This window comes from Lemur catta, chromosome 3 (assembly GCF_020740605.2).
Source record: "Lemur catta isolate mLemCat1 chromosome 3, mLemCat1.pri, whole genome shotgun sequence".
Classification (NCBI taxonomy): Eukaryota; Metazoa; Chordata; class Mammalia; order Primates; family Lemuridae; genus Lemur; species Lemur catta.
This window is the reverse complement of record NC_059130.1, coordinates 96,212,742-96,233,954: the sequence shown is the minus strand read 5'-3', so window position 1 is coordinate 96,233,954 and position 21,213 is coordinate 96,212,742. Positions and strand designations below refer to the sequence as shown.

The 21,213-nt window shown below is 58.0% G+C and overlaps 1 protein-coding gene across 1 annotated transcript in view; it reads right to left on the bottom strand.

The window, feature by feature from the left end:
• Window positions 1–656: 656 nt before the first annotated feature.
• The window catches only part of HIVEP3 (HIVEP zinc finger 3), a 130,590-nt gene continuing 110,033 nt past the window's right edge, over window positions 657–21,213 (bottom strand). Inside the window, 5 exon segments of the mRNA XM_045548086.1 lie at window positions 657–4,847; window positions 4,849–5,415; window positions 6,567–7,447; window positions 11,518–11,604; window positions 17,706–17,881. Coding sequence (XP_045404042.1) covers window positions 4,614–4,847; window positions 4,849–5,415; window positions 6,567–7,447; window positions 11,518–11,604; window positions 17,706–17,881 — 1,945 coding nt within the window. The 3' untranslated portion in view covers window positions 657–4,613.

The following is a 21,213-nucleotide window of genomic DNA, read 5'->3' as shown; positions in this document are numbered from 1 at the left end:
GAGGCCCCCAAAAGTTAAGTCCATGTCCTAATCCCTGGAATCTGCGAGTGTGACCTGGTTTGGAAAAAGGGTCTTTGCAAATGCAATTAAGTTAATGATTCAAGATGAGATCATCCTGGATTAGGGTAGACCCTAAAAACTGACATGTCAAGAGAAGAGAAGAGAAAGGACACACAGAGAAAGTGCCGATGTGAAGATGGAGGCAGAGGTTGGAGTGATGAGTCCGTAAACCAAGGAAGGCCACGGATGGTCTGCAGCCCCCAGAAGCTTGGAGAGAGGCACGGAACAGATTCTCCCTCGGAGCCTCCAGAAAGGACCAACTCTGCCAACACCTTGATTTCAGAGTTCAGGCTTCCAGAGCTGTGAGAGAATAAATTTCTGTTGTTTAAAGCCACCTAGTTTGTGGCAATTTGTTACAGCAGATCCAGGCAACTATACAGGCCCCCGACCACATGGCAGCATATCTGCTGCTTCCTTGCCAGGCCTGGAAGTGAGGGGCCACAAGAGAGTCCTGAGCTGTGTGATTATGGCCTAGTCACTCTCCCTCTCTGGGCCCGATTGCTCTGTAGTAAAATGAGCACTTGGCATGCCAAACGTCCTTCCCACTCTGACACTGTGCAACCCTCTAGAAAAACCATGAGCCAGGCAAGCAGGGCTATGTTGGGATCTTCAAATTTATTCCAACGTGCTATTTTTTTTTAAAAAATATCCTCAGGCTGAACACTCAGCCAGAGCTGTAATAAAGGCAATTATTATACTTGTAAAAACTTCTCATTCACAGTACAGATGTAATTTACAACAAAGGTCACACACATCAATACTGAGCATTTTTTTTCCTTTTGTACATCAGACTCTGTGCTTTAGACCTGCATGGATTTTTTTTGTTTTGTTTTGTTTTTTTCTTTTGCACTGATATATACCATACCAACATTGCAAGATGCAAGTGTAGAAACTGGAGTTTAAATAAAATTACAGGCAAAACTACCCCATCCCAGTGCAATCACTGTACATATCTACAGTACAATTTTTGGAATGTATTGCCATTTAAGAACATAGAAACTTTCTACAGACAATTTCACGTACAGAATACATACACCTTTTAGGGAAAAAAAAGGCAAATATTTATCTTACAGAGAGCGTGTATCTTACATTTGCCTGCATGTTTCTTTTCTTTTCATTTTTTTTTTTTTAAAGACTAGATTTAGTAAAGTGATCATAAGTGCCGAAGCGGTTTTCTAATGGAAAGCGGACTAGATTCACAACACAGAAGCAGAATTTGTGGAACAGGCCTTCAGGAACTTTCTTCCCCTGGTCAACACGGCAGATCGGTCCCCAGGGAGGGCTGCTCAGCCAGGACTTTTGCTTTAAGAAGGGTTTGTCTGGAGAAAGGACTAGAGAGAAATTCAGCTCAGATATATTGTTTGTTCCTCTTCAGAAGAACTGGCGGGGGCGGGGGACGGGGGTTGGAGAAGAAGCTAGAAGAACCTGGAAGCTAATTCTTTCAGACTTTTCCCAAAAGAGGGAGGCAGGGGGCATGTCTGGGTCTGGGAGTTGGGGGTCAAGGGGGTGAGAGCAGGCAGCACACCGCTGTCAGGCTCCTGGAGGGTCCCAGGGAATGAGCCCAGCGTGCGAGTCAGGGTCGGGCACAGACAGGGCAGGCCTGTCTTTGAGGGGAGTGGGTTAGTACCCAGAATGGCCCTGAGTTGCCAGGGGTGAAGCACATCCTGGGGGGCAGGTGGCTTGGGATCCCAGCAGAAGGCAAGGTTTGCCTCCGAAACCTCGGCCGGTTGGTTCCTCCTCCACTGCTAACACCCAAGGACCAGAGCTAGTCTGTACCAAGGGAAGGCCATTTCGACAGAGCATGGAACAGGTGGCTATGGCCACGAATCAGCCCCTGCTTTCTCTGCTGCTTCTTCTAACAGGGACAACAGCATGACAGGCAAGTTGGAACTGCAGAAGTGGTTGGGCGCAGGGACAGGAGGCCCAGGGGAGCACACGAGTGGAGTGAGCATCATGTGGTCTGTGCTCAGGGGAGTGGAAATAGAGTCTGGAAGAGGGGTTAGAGCCGTGCCCAGTGACATACACCCCAGGCTGGGGGCATCAATGCCATCCCTCTGGGCACCTGGGTGGGGTAGTAGCCCTTTGGCCAGATTCTATTTGTACATCTCCCCCCCGGGGTATTTAGAAATAGGTCTCCAGTGACTGCTGGCCCTGGTTACTTCTCCTCTGCCAGAGCCTGATGGCCCCGCGACTGCAGGGACCCTCCTTTGCTGGCCACGGTCGATCACTAGGCTGCCCAGGGAGGAACCTTTGGTGGGTGGGCTGTTCAAGTGCAGGGGGATGGTGCCAGGAGAGCTGGGGTGCAGGGTGGGGTGAGAGGTGTGGCCACCCCCAAGGTCAGGAGCTGGTCCAGCAGAGCCCACAGTCTGCTGCCTCGTAGGCCTGGGGCCGGAAGATCTTGCCCAGGAGAGTTTCCAACCTGGGCTGAAGCAATGCCCTTTATCCAGCTCCCAGGCCTCAGCCCTTGAAGTGTCCAGCCTGTGGGCAGCCCCATCGGCAAGGGCTAGAAGGCAGGGGGTGAGGAAAGCCCTGGCCTTCTGGGGCCTGGTCTCCTGCCCACTTCCTGCCCTGCCAGAACAGTACAGTATTGTCCAGGATGGGCTTCCTGGCTTCTCCCAGGGTGGACGGGAGCCCCAGACTCTGAGTCAAGCAGCCAAGAGCTACTAGCTAACCCAGACTCCCCAGGACCCTGGCGCACAGTGGACCCCCAGGGAGGCCCTGCCCTGTTAGCGCATTTTTAGTCTTAGCTCTAAGTGAGGCAAAGGATATGAACAAGGTGGTCTGGTTGTAGTCAGGACCTGTGGCTGGTGTGTCCAACCATCAGGGGCCAAGCAGGGAAAGGCTGTGAACTGGAGGAAGAGGGAAGTATGGCCAGGCACAGGGAGCTTGCAGAAGGGTCTCGACCCTCCCACCTACAGCGTCCTTTTTAAACAACTTCAACAGCTCAGGAGCCTTTGGACAAGTACTTGGTTCATAAACGCCTGGCTGAGGCCTGTGGGCCGCCCAGAGAGGCCCCTGCCTCGCACAAGAAGGCATCAGCACCCAGGCTGCGTGGGCCAGGCCACAGTCCCTGTGCTCTCTCCCCTGTGCAGAAAGTAAAGAAAACCATTTATGGAAGATCGGGGAAAAAACTACCTCTCTCAAGGTGTGGTGAACATGTTAGACTTCAAGTTCCATATTTCAACTGGGGGTTTAAATCTCTGATCATATTATGTTTCTTACAGGTTTTTGCCCTCAGGAAGTGCAGGGCAGCTTCCTGAAGGCAGAAATGTGATAAGGAAGAGGCACTGGCCAGTTCTGATTGCTCTGGAGAAGAATCCAGATCACTTAGGACAATTCAAAAGTCCCCTAGGTGAAGAGAATGGGAGGAGGCTGGGGAAAGAATTGAACACCGTCCTCTTTCTCTCTTTCTCTTTTCTGCAACAAACAGGCCCCAGCAGTTCCCACCAGGCACACTTTTGGGTATTTCCTTGGGGTGGTGGAGGCAGGGATAGTGGAGGCAAGGATGGGGGAAACCAGTCCTGCTGCAAAGGGGTCCAGAAATGGGTCCCTGTAAACCTTTGGTGCCAAGCACTGGAAAGCCCAGCCATGAAGGAAATAGGGCCCTGGTACTCCAGGGATCAAGGTGGAACAAACCCACACTCTGGTCTCAGGAACAGTCCCTAGGGCTTGGGTCTTGCTAAGTCAGCCTATGGGTAGTTTTTAGAATAGAGCAGGCAGCCTATGGCCTGGGCCGGGTGCTCAGGAACGGGGAGACATTTCCCAGCCCAGGGGGTAGGGTTGGGGGGCAGAAGGGAGGCAGCAGGATGGAGTTTGGATGGGTGGGGTGGTATGGCCACCTGTGAAATGCCAGGATGGGCCCCAAACTCAGGCTACCAAGGTCCCCGGGAGCCCTGGGGGAACCAACCAGCTCCTACCTTCTACCTGCTCCTGTAATTTTGTGTTGAAATCCTAGGAAAGGTAACATTTTCTTTCTTTGTCTTTGTCTCACATAAAAAAAGAAAAAAGGAAAAGATGATTTTTCTGGGGCCTGCCTGGGTGGGGCTGCCACTGGGCTTTTTGCTGGCAGAGAGAAGCGGCCACTCGCTGAGGTGGGACAAGAGGCAATAGATAGAAACCACAAACATCTGTACATAGGAGTGCTTGCTTTTACGTCTCATTCTGCAGTTTGTAAAGTTTCTTTTTTTCTCTCCCTCAGTGCATCCCCTTTCCCTCTGCCTGCCTTGGAGGTGAGGTGGCTGCAGGGTACGGAGGCTCCACCTACAGCCTTTCCCCCCAAATCACGGACTATTCACAGCCTCAAACTCCTCGTGGTTTTTTTTTTTTTTTTTATGTATGTGTGTGATTTGTTTCTTTTCAAGCAACAAAAGGTATAGAAAAAGGCACAGGTAACTGCATACATGGGAAGATACAGCAGATGGGGGCCAGGCAGAAGCTGCTTGGACAGAGGGACAGATGGGCGCGGCCCGTGAGAACAGGTGATTCGAGGAAGCTGGCTGGAAACGTCTGTTGCTGAACTCCGGAAGCCAGATGCTGAAGCGGTCAGAGAGCGGCTAAGTGCTCGGGGGGCCCCTGTCCTCAGGCTGGTGTGGAGGTGCCCTGGGCTCCCCACTTCCTGAGGGCTGGGGGGAGCCCTGCCTGGTCCTGGGTTCCCCAGAGAGGTTCCTCCTCCGGGCTGGGAAGCGAGCGGAGGCCTCGGCCAGGCAGCCCACGGAGCTGCTGCGGTCCAGCGGCGGGGTGGCAGAGGCCTCTGTGTCGGCCAGAGTGCACGGGGACTCCAAGCGGGGGGCTCCAGGACTGCGCTGCCCGGCGGCCCTGGGGTGGTGGCGTGCAGGGACTGTGCGCGGGCACGGGCTCTGTGGGTGCCTCGGCCCCGCGGGGCTCCCAGTCGGGAGGTCTGCCCAGGCCTCCGCCCGTCCTCTCCCTCTCCTTGGGGTAGTCCCTGCCCTCCAGCTCCGAGCAGAGTGTGAACTTGGAGACCTTGGCCACAGGCGACACAGAGGCTGATGAGCTCTCGGTAGGACTCCAGCGGCCTCGCTCCTGGGCCTCCCGGGCCCCCGTCAGGTCGCTGCCACCCCCCAAGAAGCCACTGACCCAGGTGGCGGCGGCGGGCCCTGGCAGCAGGGTGGGGTGGGCTCCCGGCCGGGCCTGCACCATCTGGATCCCCCCGATGGGAATCAAGGGACACGGGGCACGGGCCAGGTGCTGGGAGTGCAGAGGCAGGTGGCTGAAGATGTTCTCCTCTGTCCGGGCCGGGGTGTGGCCGTGGAAGTCATGGGGGGCGGAGAAGGGTCGGGAGGAGAGAGGATGAGCAGGGCCGGGTGAGCAGGAGGGACTTCGGGACTCGGCCTTCTGCTGGGGTCAGAAAACAAGACAGGGTAAGGTGAGGGTTACATGCTGGGCACGTGGAGAACCCCGGCCTGGAGGTGGGGAGGGGGACTTGCCCGAGACCGCAGAGCGAGTCCTGAGTCCCAGCTGAGCTGGGCGCAGAACCAGAGTTCCTGACACGCTGCCCACAGCGCCACCCTGAGCCAGCTGCCCTCCCTGGCACGGGCCCTCTCCAGCCCCGAGGTGACCATGAGCACACTCAGGCCTCGTGGTCTCCATGCCTCTGGCCGGCACATCTGTGCTTGGGGGAGGCGGGTGCTCGGGCGAGGTGGGGCCCTGTCGTCACCCATGCGCATAGCCCTCTATCTTGGTTCTGCGACCTCTCCTGTTCCTAAAATGGTCTTGACCCAACTTCACTGTTGGACGTGAGCTCCCACCCAAGGCTCTCCACCTTCTCCAACCACGAGGCATATTAATGTGACCCTGAAATTAAAAATCAAGGACAGATTCCTAGATCAGTGATCCTCCCGGAGTGATGGGGTTAGGCCATGACAATGTGGGGACAGAAAAGGTGTTGGAAGGTAGAGGTCAGCTGGCAGCGATGGTGCTGTCCGTGGGGCGGGACGGCAGCCGCGGGGACAGGGACAGTGATGGTGCTGGTGATGTGATGGCACTGATCACACTGGTGGGGTGGCAGCAATGGTGTGCTGGGTTGCAATGACGCCAGAGGGGATGGGGACCGTGCTGACGGTTTCACAGGGATGGTGTCAGCTACGGTGTCCCTGAGGACGTTGTTGACAGTGATGCTGGTGATGGTGATGGCTTTGGTTAAGCTCTGCCATCTGCTCGATGGATACATGGGGGTGGGGATGGGGTGGGTGGGCAAGGAATTGTACAAGTATTCACACCCATATCCAAGACCACACACTTGCAAGTGGTGGAACCCAGAACCCGTGAACGCCAGAGTCCATGCTCTGCTGCCTCTGAGCCTAGAACAAAGTCTGCTAAGCCAGTCGGTGTAGGGCATGGTGCCTGGCACTGTAGGTGCCCGATAAATGTTTGCTAAATGATTAGTATTACTGAGCTGGTGGTACTGTCTAGCTCCAGATGTGATACTTTAGAAGGTGTGAACTTGCAACCCCCCCACCCCACGGGGGAGAAGTTGCCCAGGAACTCACCCAGGTGGAAGCGCAGGTCTCGGGGCTTCTGCCGAGAAGCTTGTGAGGTAGAGGCGTGGGCGGGAAGAGAACCCGCGGGGCCAGCCCCAAGCCCGGGCCACACTCGCCCACAGAGGGGCTGCCCGGCCCAGGCGAGGCCCACTTCCCTGGCAGCGCTGACTGTGGTGGTGACTCGGCCTGACCCGGAGACCATCTCCTGGTGGGCGAGTGTCTGGGGGGCAGATGTGTTCGAGGGGGCCGGGGGGTGAGAGGAGACAGCTCAAGTCTTGGAGACCCACAAGGGAGTGGGCCCGTGTCCCTTCCAGGGCCCACCTGGGGGCCAGGTGGGCTCGGGGCTGAGGCCTGTGGTTCTCTGGCCAGTGAACATCGCTGGGGAGACGAGTCGTTTTTGGTTAGTGAGTGTTTGCGGGCTAAGGGTGGGCGGCTGCCTGCTTCTTTGCTTGGGGACCACGGTCTTCTCGGCGACACGGACTTGGAGCTCAGGGCCGAGCCTGTCTCCTTCTCCACAGGGCCCGAAGGGGCCAGTCCCAGCCGGGGGAGGCACAGGATGCTCTGGCTGGACGTGGAGCGACCGCTGGCTGTCAAGCGCTCAGCTTCCGAGACCGAGCTGCCGCACGGGGGCTCATTGCCAGAGGTGGCATCTGGGGGCTGAGGGCCCTGGATGGGTGAAGAGTCTGCCCGCAGCGTGGGTGGTGGGCCGGGCGGGGGTGCCTCCGAGGACGGTCTGGACAGCTCGTCCTGGCTCTCCTCCTCGTCCTCGTCCTCATCTTCATCCAGGTCCGAGTCTGAGTCTGAGTCCTCCAGGTCTGAAAACTGGTGCTCCTCCACAGCCTCTGAGCCCTCTCGCCCTTCCGAGTCTGGGAACAGGTCATCACTGGTTCCTGAGGGGCAAACACAGAAGACCCAAGGTCACGGTCGGGCTCCAGGGCCACTCTGGCCCCACGGCTGCTCCTCTCTAAGCCTCAGTTTCCTTGGCTGCAAACTGGGCACAATAGTCATGGAAGAGCAAGTGACCTAACAGACATGGGGACACTTTGTAAATAATAATAGCGAGCAGTGAAGAGATTAAGTAACTTGCCCAGGTGGAATAGTAGCAGGGCTGGAACTGAACCGCAGCAAATAAGACAGCATTTTTTTTTTCATTAGTATCTCAGTGCTGGCTTCACCAGGAGCAAGTTATGTCCCTTTGCTGTGCCTCAGTCTCCTTTCTCCAATGAGTGTGAAAGTCTCACCTCACAGTGTTTGCTAGGAGGAGTAAATGCAGGCCTAGCACACAGCAAGGGCTCAAATAATGATACCACTAAGAATACGGGAATGATGAAGTCTAGTATTCTGGGACTTAGTATTCATGTTGGCTGGTCCAGCAGCACAGAGCCGTCTGTGGTCAGTCTAAAGACACATCTGCCACTGTGACCAGGCTGCCACTGGCTGGCACAATGCATCTGGCACATGGCAGACTCTGGCCTCTGTGGGTGACTTGGCTCAGCTGGCCTCAGGCTGCAGAGCACGGCCCCATCCCAGCCACACTCTTGTGCAGAGGAGCCGCTGCCCTTTTGAAGCCCAGGCTCTCCTGGCTGAGGGCAGTGGGGGTCTGAAATGCCAGCCTCCTGGTCTGGCTTCTGTGGGGTGGCCCCACCCAGCAGGTCCCCTCTAACATGTCAGGAGTCTAGTTTGGGCCTCTCTGAAATGGACAGCAATCGTGACACTGGGGAGAGCTCTGCTAACATCTGGCCCACTCGCTGGCCCATCACTAGACCGTCGTGACCCATGTTTCTGGCCCGCAGAGTGAGGCTGGTGACAGGTGGGCTGAGTCACTCACACATGCCAGTACCGCACCCACTAGTGACCAGGAGAGCTGGACGCAGAAGCTGGCCCAGGCTGTAGGTGCAGCCAGGCTTGGATCTCACTCACGCCCAGCTGCCCCAGGCCAGAAGGCCCAGCGTCTGGTCTTCCACATAACTCAGCATGCCCGAAAGGGACAACAGTGGGCATTCAGTAGGACACAGGTCAAAAACTATGGGGTGGAGCTGGGCTGGCAGGCAAAGGGAAGGCCACAAGGCTAAGGGCAGGGTCTCCTGCAGCTGGGAGTAGAATGATGAGAGACCTGAGGGGAGGGGGGGATTGGGTTGGGAGTGGGATGGGGATGGGGCATCTACTTCCCTGACCTAGGACTTTGGCAGGGCCCAGTTTCAGTCCCAGGAGTTCACCTGGCCCCACCCTTCATTTACATGCGGTGAAATGCAGGCACAGAGGGGGCAAGTGCTTACCCAAGGTCACCCAGCAAGCTGAGTCAGAACTGAAGTTTGCAACCCTTGCATTATTACACTGACAGTTTAAAAATGATTTTATGCCTTGAGAAGCAGGAAATGATCTGGGCTTGAATCCTAGCACCACCACCTCCTTGCGGTGTGAGTTTAGATAATTCACCTTCTCTCTGCATTCAGTTTCCTCATCTGTGACACGGGGTAATAGTAATAAACGCCACCTCATGCAGCGGTTGTGAGGACCGTGTGGGTCTGGCACCTGGTAAGTCCCCAGTGAACTTCAGCTACTGTCATCTCCAGCTGCCCCCTCCCCCATCCAGCAGGCAGGCAGATGAAGGTCAGAGGGGTGGTGCTACCAGTGAGGCAGCGTCAAGACAAATGTCTCCTGCTGTCCTCTTTACTGATGTGGAAAATGAGGCCTGGGCACCCAGAGCAGAGCATGAATGACAGAAGCCAAGGGTCCCCTGCCCAGAGCAGGGTTTGCCAGTCTCTTCACGTCTGGATTCCTTCAGGCTTTAGGGGATGCCCTGGCTGGTCGGCCTACTCTCTCCGCGCCTTTTGGAGCTGCGGCCCCTGCTGGGGTCAAGGCCAAGGTCCCAGCCCCGCTGCCCGGGGCCTGGGGCCGCCCAGCAGGTCGGAGCGGAGCTCGGGGAGGGCGCCGCCGGGACCGGCCACACGGTGGCGCTGGCGCCGGCCCCGTCTGCGCCAGGGACGGGGCTGCGGCGCGGGCGCGGGGGCGGGGTGGTGGCTCGGGCTGTCCTCCCACGCGGCCGCCACCGCGCGCGACCCGACCTTGCCGCTGCTCCCTGCGGCCGTCTCACCGCGGGCAGCGGCCGCCCCAGCCTTCCCGTCTCTTGGCCGTAACCTCGGAGTCATCCTCGGCTCCTTTTTCTCCCAGTCCCTCCCTCGCCCCTCCACCGCGCGTCAGCAAAGCCCGTGGGCTCTTCCTCCAGAACCAGCCGGAACCCGACCGCCCCTCACCACCTCCCTGGGCCACCCGCGCGGGCCAGCGTGCGCCCGGCCCCGCGCCTGCCCACCTGCCCCGCGCCTGCCCACCTGCCCCGCGCTCCGGCCCCGCGCGCCCCGCGCCTGCGCTGCCTGTGCGGGAGCGCTCTTCCCAGCCCCTGCCGGCTCCCCGCGCACACCACCCTGCCTAACAGAGCGGCCCTCCCCACACGCCCCAGCCGTTATTTTCTGCTTCTTACTCGTCGCCCCTGCCCTGTCCCACATTTGTGCCTTGCTGGCTCCCCTCTAGAATGTAGGCTTCCCGAGGACAGGAGCTCTGTCTGGCTCACAGGGAGTCCCCAGCACCTAGCACGCAGCCGGAACGGAGCTGGTGCTCAGCAGTTGCCTCTGGAATGAATGCATGGATTTCATCCTCACAACAAGTGGGTATGATCATCCTTGTTTGCCGCACTGGGAAAATGAGGCTGGCAGAGGGAAGGGACCACACAGGGACCGCTCTGGGTTGAGCTCAGGCTCCCGTGGTCCAGCCCACCAGGCAGTGGGGTGGCCTGGAGCCAGTGCTTTTGTGTGACCTTGGGCACCTGCCTTTACCTGTCCGAGCTTTACTTTCCTCTGTTAAAATGGGGCAGCACAAGTTTCTACCACCTGACATGAGGACTCACTGACACAACATCTGTAAGTGGCCCCATGTGCATTCTTGACAAGCATGGTAAACCCACATTCTAGGTTTGGGGGGAACAGCACCAAGTTCATTGTGTTCTGTTTTAGAAAGGTGATTTATTCCACCTGAAAGGAAATGGGATTTAACTCTTTTGTAAGACTGCAAATACATCCCCAAATCAGAAAAACAAAAACAGACAGATACACACGCACCCTCCTCTTTGTCACTCTGTAAGTCCTGACAGTGATTTCAGGGGATCTGTGGCCAAAGGTTTGCCCTGTGCTAAAGGAATGCCTCCAGCTTCCTCCTGCTGGAGGGATTGCCGTCCACTGCCCGTCCACTGCCAAGGCCCCTCTGGCCTCCTGCCTGGATGCTGAGGCTGGGCAATGCCCTGCCAGACCCGCTGCCTGACTCATCTCCCCTCTCCTGTCTGCTCAGAAACTGGGTCTAATATACCTCCTGGGATGGATGACCATGGCTGGGGTGTGGCAGTGGGATGGGATTGGGAGATGACAAGTTGCTGTCAGGTCTGGTTTTAGCCTTCTTGAAAGCCTCCTAACCCCCAAAGGCCCATGGGTCAGGCCCATGCCCGAGTGTGTAGGCATGAGCGTGGGCGTGGAGCTTCCAAGGGTACGTACCCCACAGAGTCATCATGAGGGTCTGCTGAGATAGTTCAGGACACACATTTAGAACATGCCTGACACATAGTGGGTGCTCTATCAACATGGACTATAGGAACTCATATGTTCATTTATTCAGTAAACATTCACTGAGCACCCATGGGATGCCAGGCGCTCTGCCTGTGTGCTAGACCGTAATGCACAATAGCTACGGCTGCACAGCATGTGCTGTGAGCATGTAGAAGACAGGGTCGTCATTCAGTGAATTTAGCCTTTGTCTCCCAGCAGCTGGGAGAACTGGAGGGGAAGGCATGGAAGGGAGAGAGAGAAGGGGAACTGAGGAAAGGAGGGCAGAAAGGAAGGAGGTGGGGGGAAGGTGGAGGAGAGGAGGCAAGTGGGGAGGACGGGAGGGGACAAGGAGGAGATTGGCAATGTGTTACCTTCTTCGGCTTCCAGCTCCTCCAGCACCCCTGTCTCTTGGCACTTTTTGCTGTGGGCCTTCGACTTCATGTGCTTAGTCAGATTCCCTGGAAAGAGATGAGAATAGACTCAGGCTCTGTTGTAGAGCAGGAGGCCAGGGTGGGCCCGGGGCTCATGGAGGCAGCACCTAGCCGACAGGCCATGGTTTCTCAGACCAGTCGAGGCCCTGCCAGCTGCAGGGGCTGGGCAGGGGCCAGGGCATCTCTCTGCCCTGGTGCCCAGGCCAAGATATGCAGCCACAGCTGCTGTTCGGAGTGGTACACAGGAGCTGGGGTGGGGCGGGCAGGGGGCTGTGAGGGGACAGAGGGTATTATATAATGAGGAGGTGAGATGCTGGTTAAAAAACAAACAAAAAAGAAATTAAAAGATAACTCAAGGGCAAAAGGTTTTTCCTGCTTCTGATTTAAGGCTGGGCCCAGAGCTGATGATGCTCTTCAGACGGGATTATGGGCCATCTCAGGTGCTGGGATGCCATGGGAGGCTCCCGCTGCCCAGTGTGGCGGGTGGGCACACTGCTAGGGCAGCCTGCCAGGCAGAATCTTGGGGTCTGGGAAGAGGAACCAGGATGAAGTTAATATTGGGAATGGAGAAGGGTCAGAGAGTAGGAACATCTACTGGGAGCCACAAGGCTAGGGGCCCAAGCCTGCTTTCTTTAGAGAAGTCCCCTTCCTGGGCCTCAGTTTCCCCAGGCCAGTGTACAGTGCAGAGATAGGACCAGGGTGGTTCAGGGAAGGCCCTAGTGAGGCTCTGCCCTGTTCCAGGCTTCCAACACCCCTGGAGGGGAGGCTGACTCTGCTCCAAGTTGCAGGTGCAGCTGCACAGGCTGGCAGGCAGGGGAATCAGGGGACACTAACAACAGCTTCAGCTCCCCACACGCACACAGCATGGCACAGGCCACAAAGCCCTGTGGACAGCAGTGTTCTGGAAAGGAGAGGCAGGGCATCCAGTCTGCCCCAGGAGAACGCAGGCCAGATGTCTCAGGATGTTCCTTTGGGCCACTCCCTAACTGTGATGTGCTCCCCGTTGCTCTGGGGACTCTATTTCCATATGGTGTTCACATGATAAATTATAAGTTACCTGAGTCAGGTGCTTCATCTTAATAATCTTATTTGTAAGTTTGAATGGACGAATGGAGGAGAGAAAAATGGAAAGAGGTGAGGCTCCTGGAATGGATGTAACAGAGACCGGTGGACAGATGGACAGATGGATGGATATGTCGGTAGGGGAAACATGGAGGGATGGAGGATGGACAGATGGATGGATATGTGGGTAGGGGAAACATGGAGAGATAGAAGAACAGAAAGTGGACAGACAGAGGGCTGGGACACTGGATGAGTAGGTCAGAAGATGAATGGACAGATGGGGTAGTGAGTAGATGAAGGAAATAAATGGGAGAATGGATGGAAATGGGTCAGTAAGCAGATGGGCGGATGAGGGCTGGATGGGAGGATGCAGACTGGATGAGAGCAAGAGTGGCGGTTGGATGCATGAATGGATGCAGGCACGTGTAAAGGCATGGGCAGACAGACAGGAGGATAAAAGAATGGGAAGTTGGGTGGGTGGGAGAACAAACAGGAGAACAGGAGGAGCGAGGACAGGATGAGAGGTTAAATGGGAAGATAAATGGACAGGAAGGCTATTAGATGAGAGGGTGGAGAGATGGATGGATGGATGGATGGGTGAACAAGGAGAGAGCCCACGGATGAACCAAAGGAGGCTTCTTAATCATTCTGGGAATTTTAGGGAACTTTGGGGTATCGCTAAGAGGTTAATGGGGAGCCCTAAGCTGGGGTTCCCTGAGGTATGCGAGGCAAGGGCAGCAGGGATGGGAGAGGAGCCATTCCCTTCCTCTTTCCTCCCCGTGGTCCTAGTCCGTGACTCTGTCCTTCCCGGTTTTGGTTTTCCTCCTATTACTGGACAGAAACTTGAGTGTTCTCCTCCTGACCATAGAGGGAGCAGAGCCATAACTTCCAGAGTCATCTTGAGGGGTCCCCAAAGGTCCCCATCCAACCTTGTGGACCTCCACCCTCACTGCCGTGAGCAGGCAAAGCGTGAGTAGGACAGTCGAGGTGGGAAAAGGCTGCCGAGGTCTTCCGTGGGTCAGAGATACCGTCCTAAGGTTCTGGAACCAGGCCCCCCTCCTCTGACTCTCCCAGGCCACAGAGGACGATGAACACTGCTCATTCTGGCTATTACACCATTTGTCACACGTGCTCTGCCTGGAAGGTTTAGGTCTATATCCAGCCAAGTCAGGTGCTGGGCACACAATGGGTGTCCAGTAGCCATGTGTAGGAAATGCCCCTCTTATCACAGAAGCAGAGTGCTGGAAGGATCCTCACAGACCGTGTAATTCACCCCCCACCAGAAGAGGTTTCCCTGCCCCCGATCTCACTCAGGGCCCAGGTGCTGAAGACACCATCAGACAAGAGCACTGGCTGTCTCGGGTGCTGGCAGGGCTCCTGTTAGCACATGCAGTGAACCAGCTGGCCCAAAGTCCCAGGGCGAGTTAGTGCAGAGCACTGTCCGGACCCAGGCCTCAGGACTCTGGGGTCCTTGCTCGCTCCACGAGGTGGCAGAATGGAACCCAGATGGTTTGGAGCTTGGCGGCCTTGGGTTTGACTGGGCTCTGCCACTGGCTAGCTGTGGGCTCCCGGGCAAGTTCCCTCACCTTCTGAGCCCCAGTTTTGGTGGCTGTGAAGTATCACCTACCTTGTAGGGATGTGGGTGGAGCTGATGAGGTGACGCATGCGGATGGCAGCTGAGTGTGCCTGGCAGAGAGCAGACCCCCTGCCCCCCACCATGACAATCACTGTCTATGGAGCAGGGGGGGCTCTGCCACTCACCATGCTGGGTATGGAGGAGAGAGGGGCTAAGATGATGCTCGTGGTGCAATGGTTTTACCGGTCTAGGCACCAGGGGGCCCCAAAGGCCTGCCTCTCCTCTGTCCCCACCGTGGGGGCTGCAGCGAGGGGGTGGGGAATTGGAGGTGACTCTGTGGGTGACAGACGTGGACGCTGGATGAGCAGCCCTGAGTGTTGTCCGGGCTCCCTCTGTGACTTCCCCTCTCCAGGCCTGTCTCCTCCGCTGTGAATGGCGGGAGGTGCACCAACGGACATGGGTGCCCGGACACCACTTCCCTGTCAAGGGGCAGAGCCTGGGCTTGTCAGGCAGAGTCCACAGCTCCCCACAGTCCTCTCTGCCCCCACCAAAAGCCTGGCAGCCCCGATGGAGGGGAGAGGCAAGTGGGTGGGAGTGATGGGCATCTGGAGGAGGTCGGCCAGCGCTGCTGTCTGCCTCCTTGGGCCTTGACCGACAGCCCTGCCGCCGCCCCTGCCGGCCTGACGGGCATGAGGCCTGTCCACAGCTGCCACCTCTGTCCCCTGAGGTGATCGGCGCAAGGGCCTGGGCACGGCACAGCCACCCCACTGGGCTCTGGGAACCATCTGAGAAGAGGAACCGGGACCCCTGGACTCCACAGGGCCACGGCAGGCCTCTCCCCCCGACCCAGCGCGCTCCTCAGCCAGCTCCCGGAGGCCCTCGCTGCCGCCACGACGTCTGACACAGAGACGAGACACAGACGGCAGACAGAGACAGACAGGAAGGGCTCCCAGGCACGGGTGCAGCCAGGTGGTGGTGCCGGGAGGGCCCAGGACCGAGGACGGCCTGATGGGGAGGCAGGTGGCCCTACGGGAGGGGCCGTCTGTCTGAGCTGTGGCTGACGGGGCCCAGCACTCGGCGGAGACACCCGGCCACAGGGACAGACAGGAGCTCCGTGTCCTCCCTCCCTGCACCTGTCGTGCAGACAGCGCGAAGAGGGAGCTTTCTCCGCTTCCATGTGCCGCCGCCCTAACACGGGCCCTGCTCTGCTGCTCACAGACTTTGAGACTCCACCATTTCCCATCCGCCCCCTGGTTTGCCTCGGGAAGGTTTTTGTCTTCTGGAAGCCACCATGCACACGTGAGGAGGAGCTCAGCGCACACCCCGATCTCTGGTTGAGAGCACACCCCCCAGCCTTCCCTCAGGGGACGCTCCACAGCCCTGGCAATGCGGAGAGTCTGCAGCCCCTCTGTTCAGACCATGCTCTTGGGCCCCTCCAGGGCTCTGTGCTGCCTCAGAGACACCCAGGAAGGGACTGCAGATGGGCTCAACGTGGCCCCAGTGAAGGCCTCTCCTGGCAAGGGGTCCCTGCTAGGGACCCAGGCTTCTCTCAGACCCGGCAAAATGGGCAAGGCAAAGGGAATTGAGTGGTGTCCCCTGGGGAGACTGCTTGGGCTGGGAACTCAGCTAGGATGGGTTTTCCCGTGTCACATGGCAGAGTGATGGCTCCCACGGCAGCGGCAGCCCCGCTGTGTGCTGGGCACAGGCGGGCTCTGCATTGCTCTGGGCTGCGAGGCTCTCAGGGCTCCTCAGGCTGAGGACAGCGTGGTCCCCTGGACACACGCTGGGAGCAGGGGCAGCAGCTGTGACCCACTCTGATTGCAGCTTCTTGCCACCCCCTCCAGAGAGGGGAGGGAACTACCTGCTGACAGAGAGGAAGATGATGGGACGGTGTCCACGAGGTTGGGGACCTGGGTGTAGTTACAGCTCTAGCATGAACAATCATTCTGTTTTCTGAGATCACTTTTTTCACCTTCAAGGGAGAAGTTTTCTACTTTTAGAGTCCAAGACTGTTATTTAAACTGTCAGTCAATCATTCCCATCTCTCTCTTCTATAAAATCCCACCTGGCTGCCTCAGGCCAGAGGAAGTGGCCCATGGCAGGGCTCTGGGGGTGGAGACGCCTGTGATGTGCCCATGGGGCATGGAGGGGGCTGCAGGCCCATCTGCTCTCTCTGGGTGCCCTTTGGGACAGTGTTGATGAGACACTAAGAGAGAAGAGGACCAGGGACAGGAAGTGGGCAGGTAGGCACTTCCACCTACATCAAAAGAGGATGAGGACAGAGGGCAGCGGTCAGTCCATGGGATCAGGAGACCAGGAATGGGAACTCGGTCAGAGAGGAGGCCACTGAGCCAGGCACGTGTTAAACTGGCCCCTGACCTTGTGCAGAGAGAAAGGAAGGGGCCAGGCAACAAGAGCATGGAGGAGCGAGGACGCCTGGAGGCCATCTCCAAAACAGCTGCCCAGGCTCTCTCGCGGGAGTAGCTTTACCAACGGAAGAAAAGTTGACAAGTGGCAAAGCCGAAGGCAGCCCACGTGTTTCGTCCCCTGAAATGCCATTCGGCTCCCATGGGGCTGGCATGGAGGCCCCTGATTTGCTCAAAGGAGAAGACGGGACTGTTGTGTCCAGACCCTGACCCAGGAATCTGCAAAGCACAAGAGGCTGAAGCCACCAGAGGTGCTGCGAGGCCTGGGCCTCCCTCCGCGCCTCTGTCTGCAGCGAGCACCCTCCCTGCTGCCCTGCAGGAGAAGAGTGCGATCCAAGAACCACGTGGCCTCAGCTCGTCCATCCACTTGGTGGCTGCAGCAGGCCAGGCCAGGCCACCACCCTCGCCCGTCACAGCTCTCTGGGATGCATGCCCTCAACAGCCGGCCCTTCCTTCACAGGTGACTGCAGAGCCTGTCCTGACCCTGATGTGGGGCGTGGCTGGGGACAGTGGTGACAGGGCTGCTGCTCTGGCCCTGTGCTGAGAGTGCAGAGGAGCTGGGCAGAGCAGGGGCTGAGGGTCGAGGAGGGGGGTGGAGGCAGGGCGGACTTTGGGATGAGAAGTGGGCATGCGAGTGTGGCAAGTGGCTCGGGGTGGAGTGGAATGGATTTCCCAATGCAAGAGTGGCAGTGACCAGTGCTGATGCCGGAGCTGTCTGATCAGTGGATGCATGGCCAAGGACACATGCAAAAGGAAGGGGTGATGAGAGAAGATACAAAACCAGGGGCTGCGCAAGAGTGCCGTGGGCAGGGCAGGGAGGGTGGCCTCAGGTGAGGGGCTGTGTGCGGGATCCAGGCAGATGGCTGGGAGCAGCCGTGGGTGCCACAGCCCAGTCTGGAGCCAGCTGCTCTGCCACTGGGCACCAAGTGGGGTGGGAACCCAGGAAGTGGGGGTGCTCCAGGCTCCAGGCAGAGAGGTCTGGGCCCCTGAGCTCTGTGCTGGGACCCCCAGAGGGGAGCTTCCTGCAGCGGGCAGGGGCAATGCCCCAGCTGACTGTCTCTTACCTTTGGTTTTAAAAGCAAAGTGACAGTGCTTGCACACATAGGGTCGGACGTCAGTGTGGGTGCGGATGTGTTTCTTCAGCATGCTGGGCTTCTTGCAGCGAATTCCACACTCCTCACAAACATATTTCCCTCGGCCGCGGCCTCGCACATATACATACTCTTCGTTTGATTTGTACCTATGAGCAACAGGTGTCATGGTAAAGGAAAAAAAAAAAAAAAAAAGGAGGAGAAGAGGCAGGTTCCCACCTCGGAAGACGCACGCGCTTCCTAGCTTGATCCAGCCGGCTACGGACACGGGGAGTGGAGGCTGCAGAGGACCACGGGGTGGGAGGGACAAATCGCCCTGGGGCTCCACCATGGACCCCTGCGCCCGGCCCCTCAGACAGGTGGGGCCGCATACACTGCTGCCTCTGCGGCTTCCTGGACAGCCTCCGTTGCAGAGCCAGCCCCCGCAACGGCCGTGCCCACAAGCAACAGCCACTGTGGGCCACCAGAGTAACAGAGTAAGAATAATAGCACAGCTACACCAGCTCTGGCAGCTACGTTTGCTACGTGCTCACTCTGTGCTGGGAATTTACCCAAATTAAACCACGACCACCTCACAACGAAGGGCCCTTAGGAGCCCGGGGCTCAGAGAGGGAGAGATTCTCGAGATCACACAGCCAGAAAGGGACAGAGCCTGCCTGCCTCAAAGCCTGTGTGGGCTGCCGGGAAGCCACGCAGACGCTCCTGTGAGGGGAGGTGACAGGGACCTCTGTTATTTCCCCAGCTCCGGGGTTTGGAAACCAGGAGCCCTGCGCTGTCTCCCTCGCCCCCATCTCAGGAGCCCTGCGGGACCCAGATTCCCAGTGCTCTCGCCTCAGAACTTGGGATGGGTCACGAAGTGCCACCAGCTTTCAGGAGCCTCTGGGGTGTCCGGCCCACCTGCTGGGGCTCAGGGCCACAGATGCCCCTGAAGCCCAAATCGAAAAGCTCCTACTTCTGCCATTACAAGGAAGCCTACTAGTGCCATGGGCTCAGTAGGATCATTACTGGCCATCTTGCTGGTCCAAGGCTATAAATGTGCAGGGTCCAGACGGGGTGGGGAAGGCTGTGGCAGGCGGCGGGGCTGAGAGAGGGGATCCTGGCATATTTCCAGGAGAAGGAGCATTCTGACCCACGAAGCCCTGGGGTCCGCTGACACGGCACTCGGGGGAGGTGTGGGTGTGCGCTCTCAGCCTGCGGGGTGGGCCCTTCCACGCCCAGCAAGAGCTGCCACACCCCATGCCCCACACTCACACCGCACAGCCTGCGCCCTCGCCGGCCTTCCAAAGGCAGCTGCTTGGCTTCGGTGACCCTGTTCACTACTGATTGTGTCTTCTTTGCAAGCTCCTTCCCATGCTGGCACCTCAGGCTCCAACCTGTGCTCTTCTCACCTGCCACCTTCCCCCAGGTGACTTTCCACCTGCCCCTTCTCTCTCCAGCTCTGACCACTTTGCTGTACATGCACTGCCCTCAGCATCGCCCCTGGTGGTCTTCAGGAACCTCAGACCCCACATGCCCAGAACCCTACTCCCAAGTTCCTCCACCTGCAGCATCTCTCCCGGGCCCCGTCCCAGTGAGCAGCACCTGCACCCCTCGGTGGCTCCATTCCTCCCCTCTGCATATTCAGTCCCCCAGCACAGCCATCAGCGCTGCAGTCCACGCGTGTTGCAAGGATGCCATGTTCTGTCCCCACCAGCCCTGGCCACCATCTCTTCTCCTACACTCCCGTACCCTTTCTTCACAAAACAGCCGGGGGGAGCCTTCTCCAAATCTGTTAGGTCCCAGCCTAGGGGCCCCCGCCATGCTTCTCCTACTACCCTCGGAATGAAGCCCTACTATTCCTTTGGCCTAGAAGGCCCAGGGCACCATTTGGCCCTGGCCCCCTCTCCAGCGCATCTCCCACCGATTCTCACAGATCCCCCATCCTGTGCTGCACTCCCCCTCCAGCCATACCCAACGTCACCTGGAGCCCCAAAGTCCCTGCCCCAGCATCACCCCTCTCCTGTCTGAGCAGCGCCTCAGTCCTGCAGGACTTTGCACAAATCTCCTGCCCTTCAGAGGCCTCCCCAACACCCTTCCTCTGGGCCTGGGGGTCTCACTCGCTCCTTCAGGGCACTTGTCAAGCCGAGCACTGCAATGGCCTTTTCGCAAGCGTAGTCACCATTATCCCTGCGAGGGCAGGGACTGCATCTACCTCATCTGCTGGTGCATCCCGGCACCTAGCACAGCGTCCAATACCCAGCAGGTGTTCAATAGACCCTTACTGGCTGCACATCGGAAAGAGAAGCCAAGGCCTTCTCTCCCCAGGTCTGCTACCGTCAGACTCTCAGCCTGAACCTTCCCACTCGCCGAGCCCCTGTGCACATGTGTAACCTGATGCTGTGGGCTCCCCAGGGTCGGGGGACAGAGCCAGTCCCCCAGAACCACGGTGGCCCACCTGAACACACCCCACTTTCTGATAGGAGCGACTCTGCTCCTAGGGCAGAGAGCAGCAGGGGACTTGGGTCTGAGTTCTGGATCCTGTTGGAACTCACCGGATGACCTCAGGCAAGTCACTTTCCTTTCCTTGGAAACGATGTCCCTTGCCCTTAGACAGCAAAGCGCCACCGCATGCCTGACACCATCAATTCCTCCCATCAGCCCATTACGATTTTTGGAGAATCATCCTCATTCTGCAGAAAAGGGAACCAAGTCCCATTGAGTTCATGTGACACGGCCAGGATCACGCAGCCAGTGGTTTTCCCACTGGGCTCCCTGCTCCTGCACAGACTGGATGCACAAATACCTTTACATGATGCTGACCAAGGTCTCACTAGCACCACCCTTCTCCAGTATTCCCAGGGACCTGTCACACGGCAGACAAATAAGAGCAGCGTCCTTCTCTACCCAGCCCTTCCTGAAAGGCTGCCGGCCTGGGGTGCAGCCCCCAGGTGCTGACACCTGCCGAGAAATTCCCCGTAAAAGCCAGGGCAGGACACCAGACAACCATGGTGGGGGTCCTTGGGGGCACAGTCCTGCCTCCCAGGTCTGCCGGCCCCTCCTCTCCTGCACCCAAAGCTGCCGTTTGGAGGCCTGTGCCACAGGCTGCCCTTTACCCAGGGGGACAAGTGACCGGCCCCCTGCCAGTTCCAAGGCTGCAAGACAGCCCGGCACTGGTAGGCCTGCGGGACTGACTCAGCTCCCAGGTCAGGGAGCAATTTCTCCCGGCCTCACTGCCCACCTGTCTTCTGTTGCCCTGATAAGCCAGAGGCATCAGTCAGCCTGGAAAGCAAGGTCTGGTTTTATTCTTAAAGAAAAAGAGCTGTTTCTGTGGATTTTGAATGTCTTAGCTGCCTCGAGGGACCTTGAGATCGGGCAGCCTGAAGTTCAGGGGTGGCGCGCCTGACCCATAGCATGGCACTAGGGCTCCCAGACCCCTGCCTGGAAGCAGTCTTCTGTCCTGCTGCCTGGGGCGAGGGGCGGTGGAGGCCGTGGAAGGGCCAGA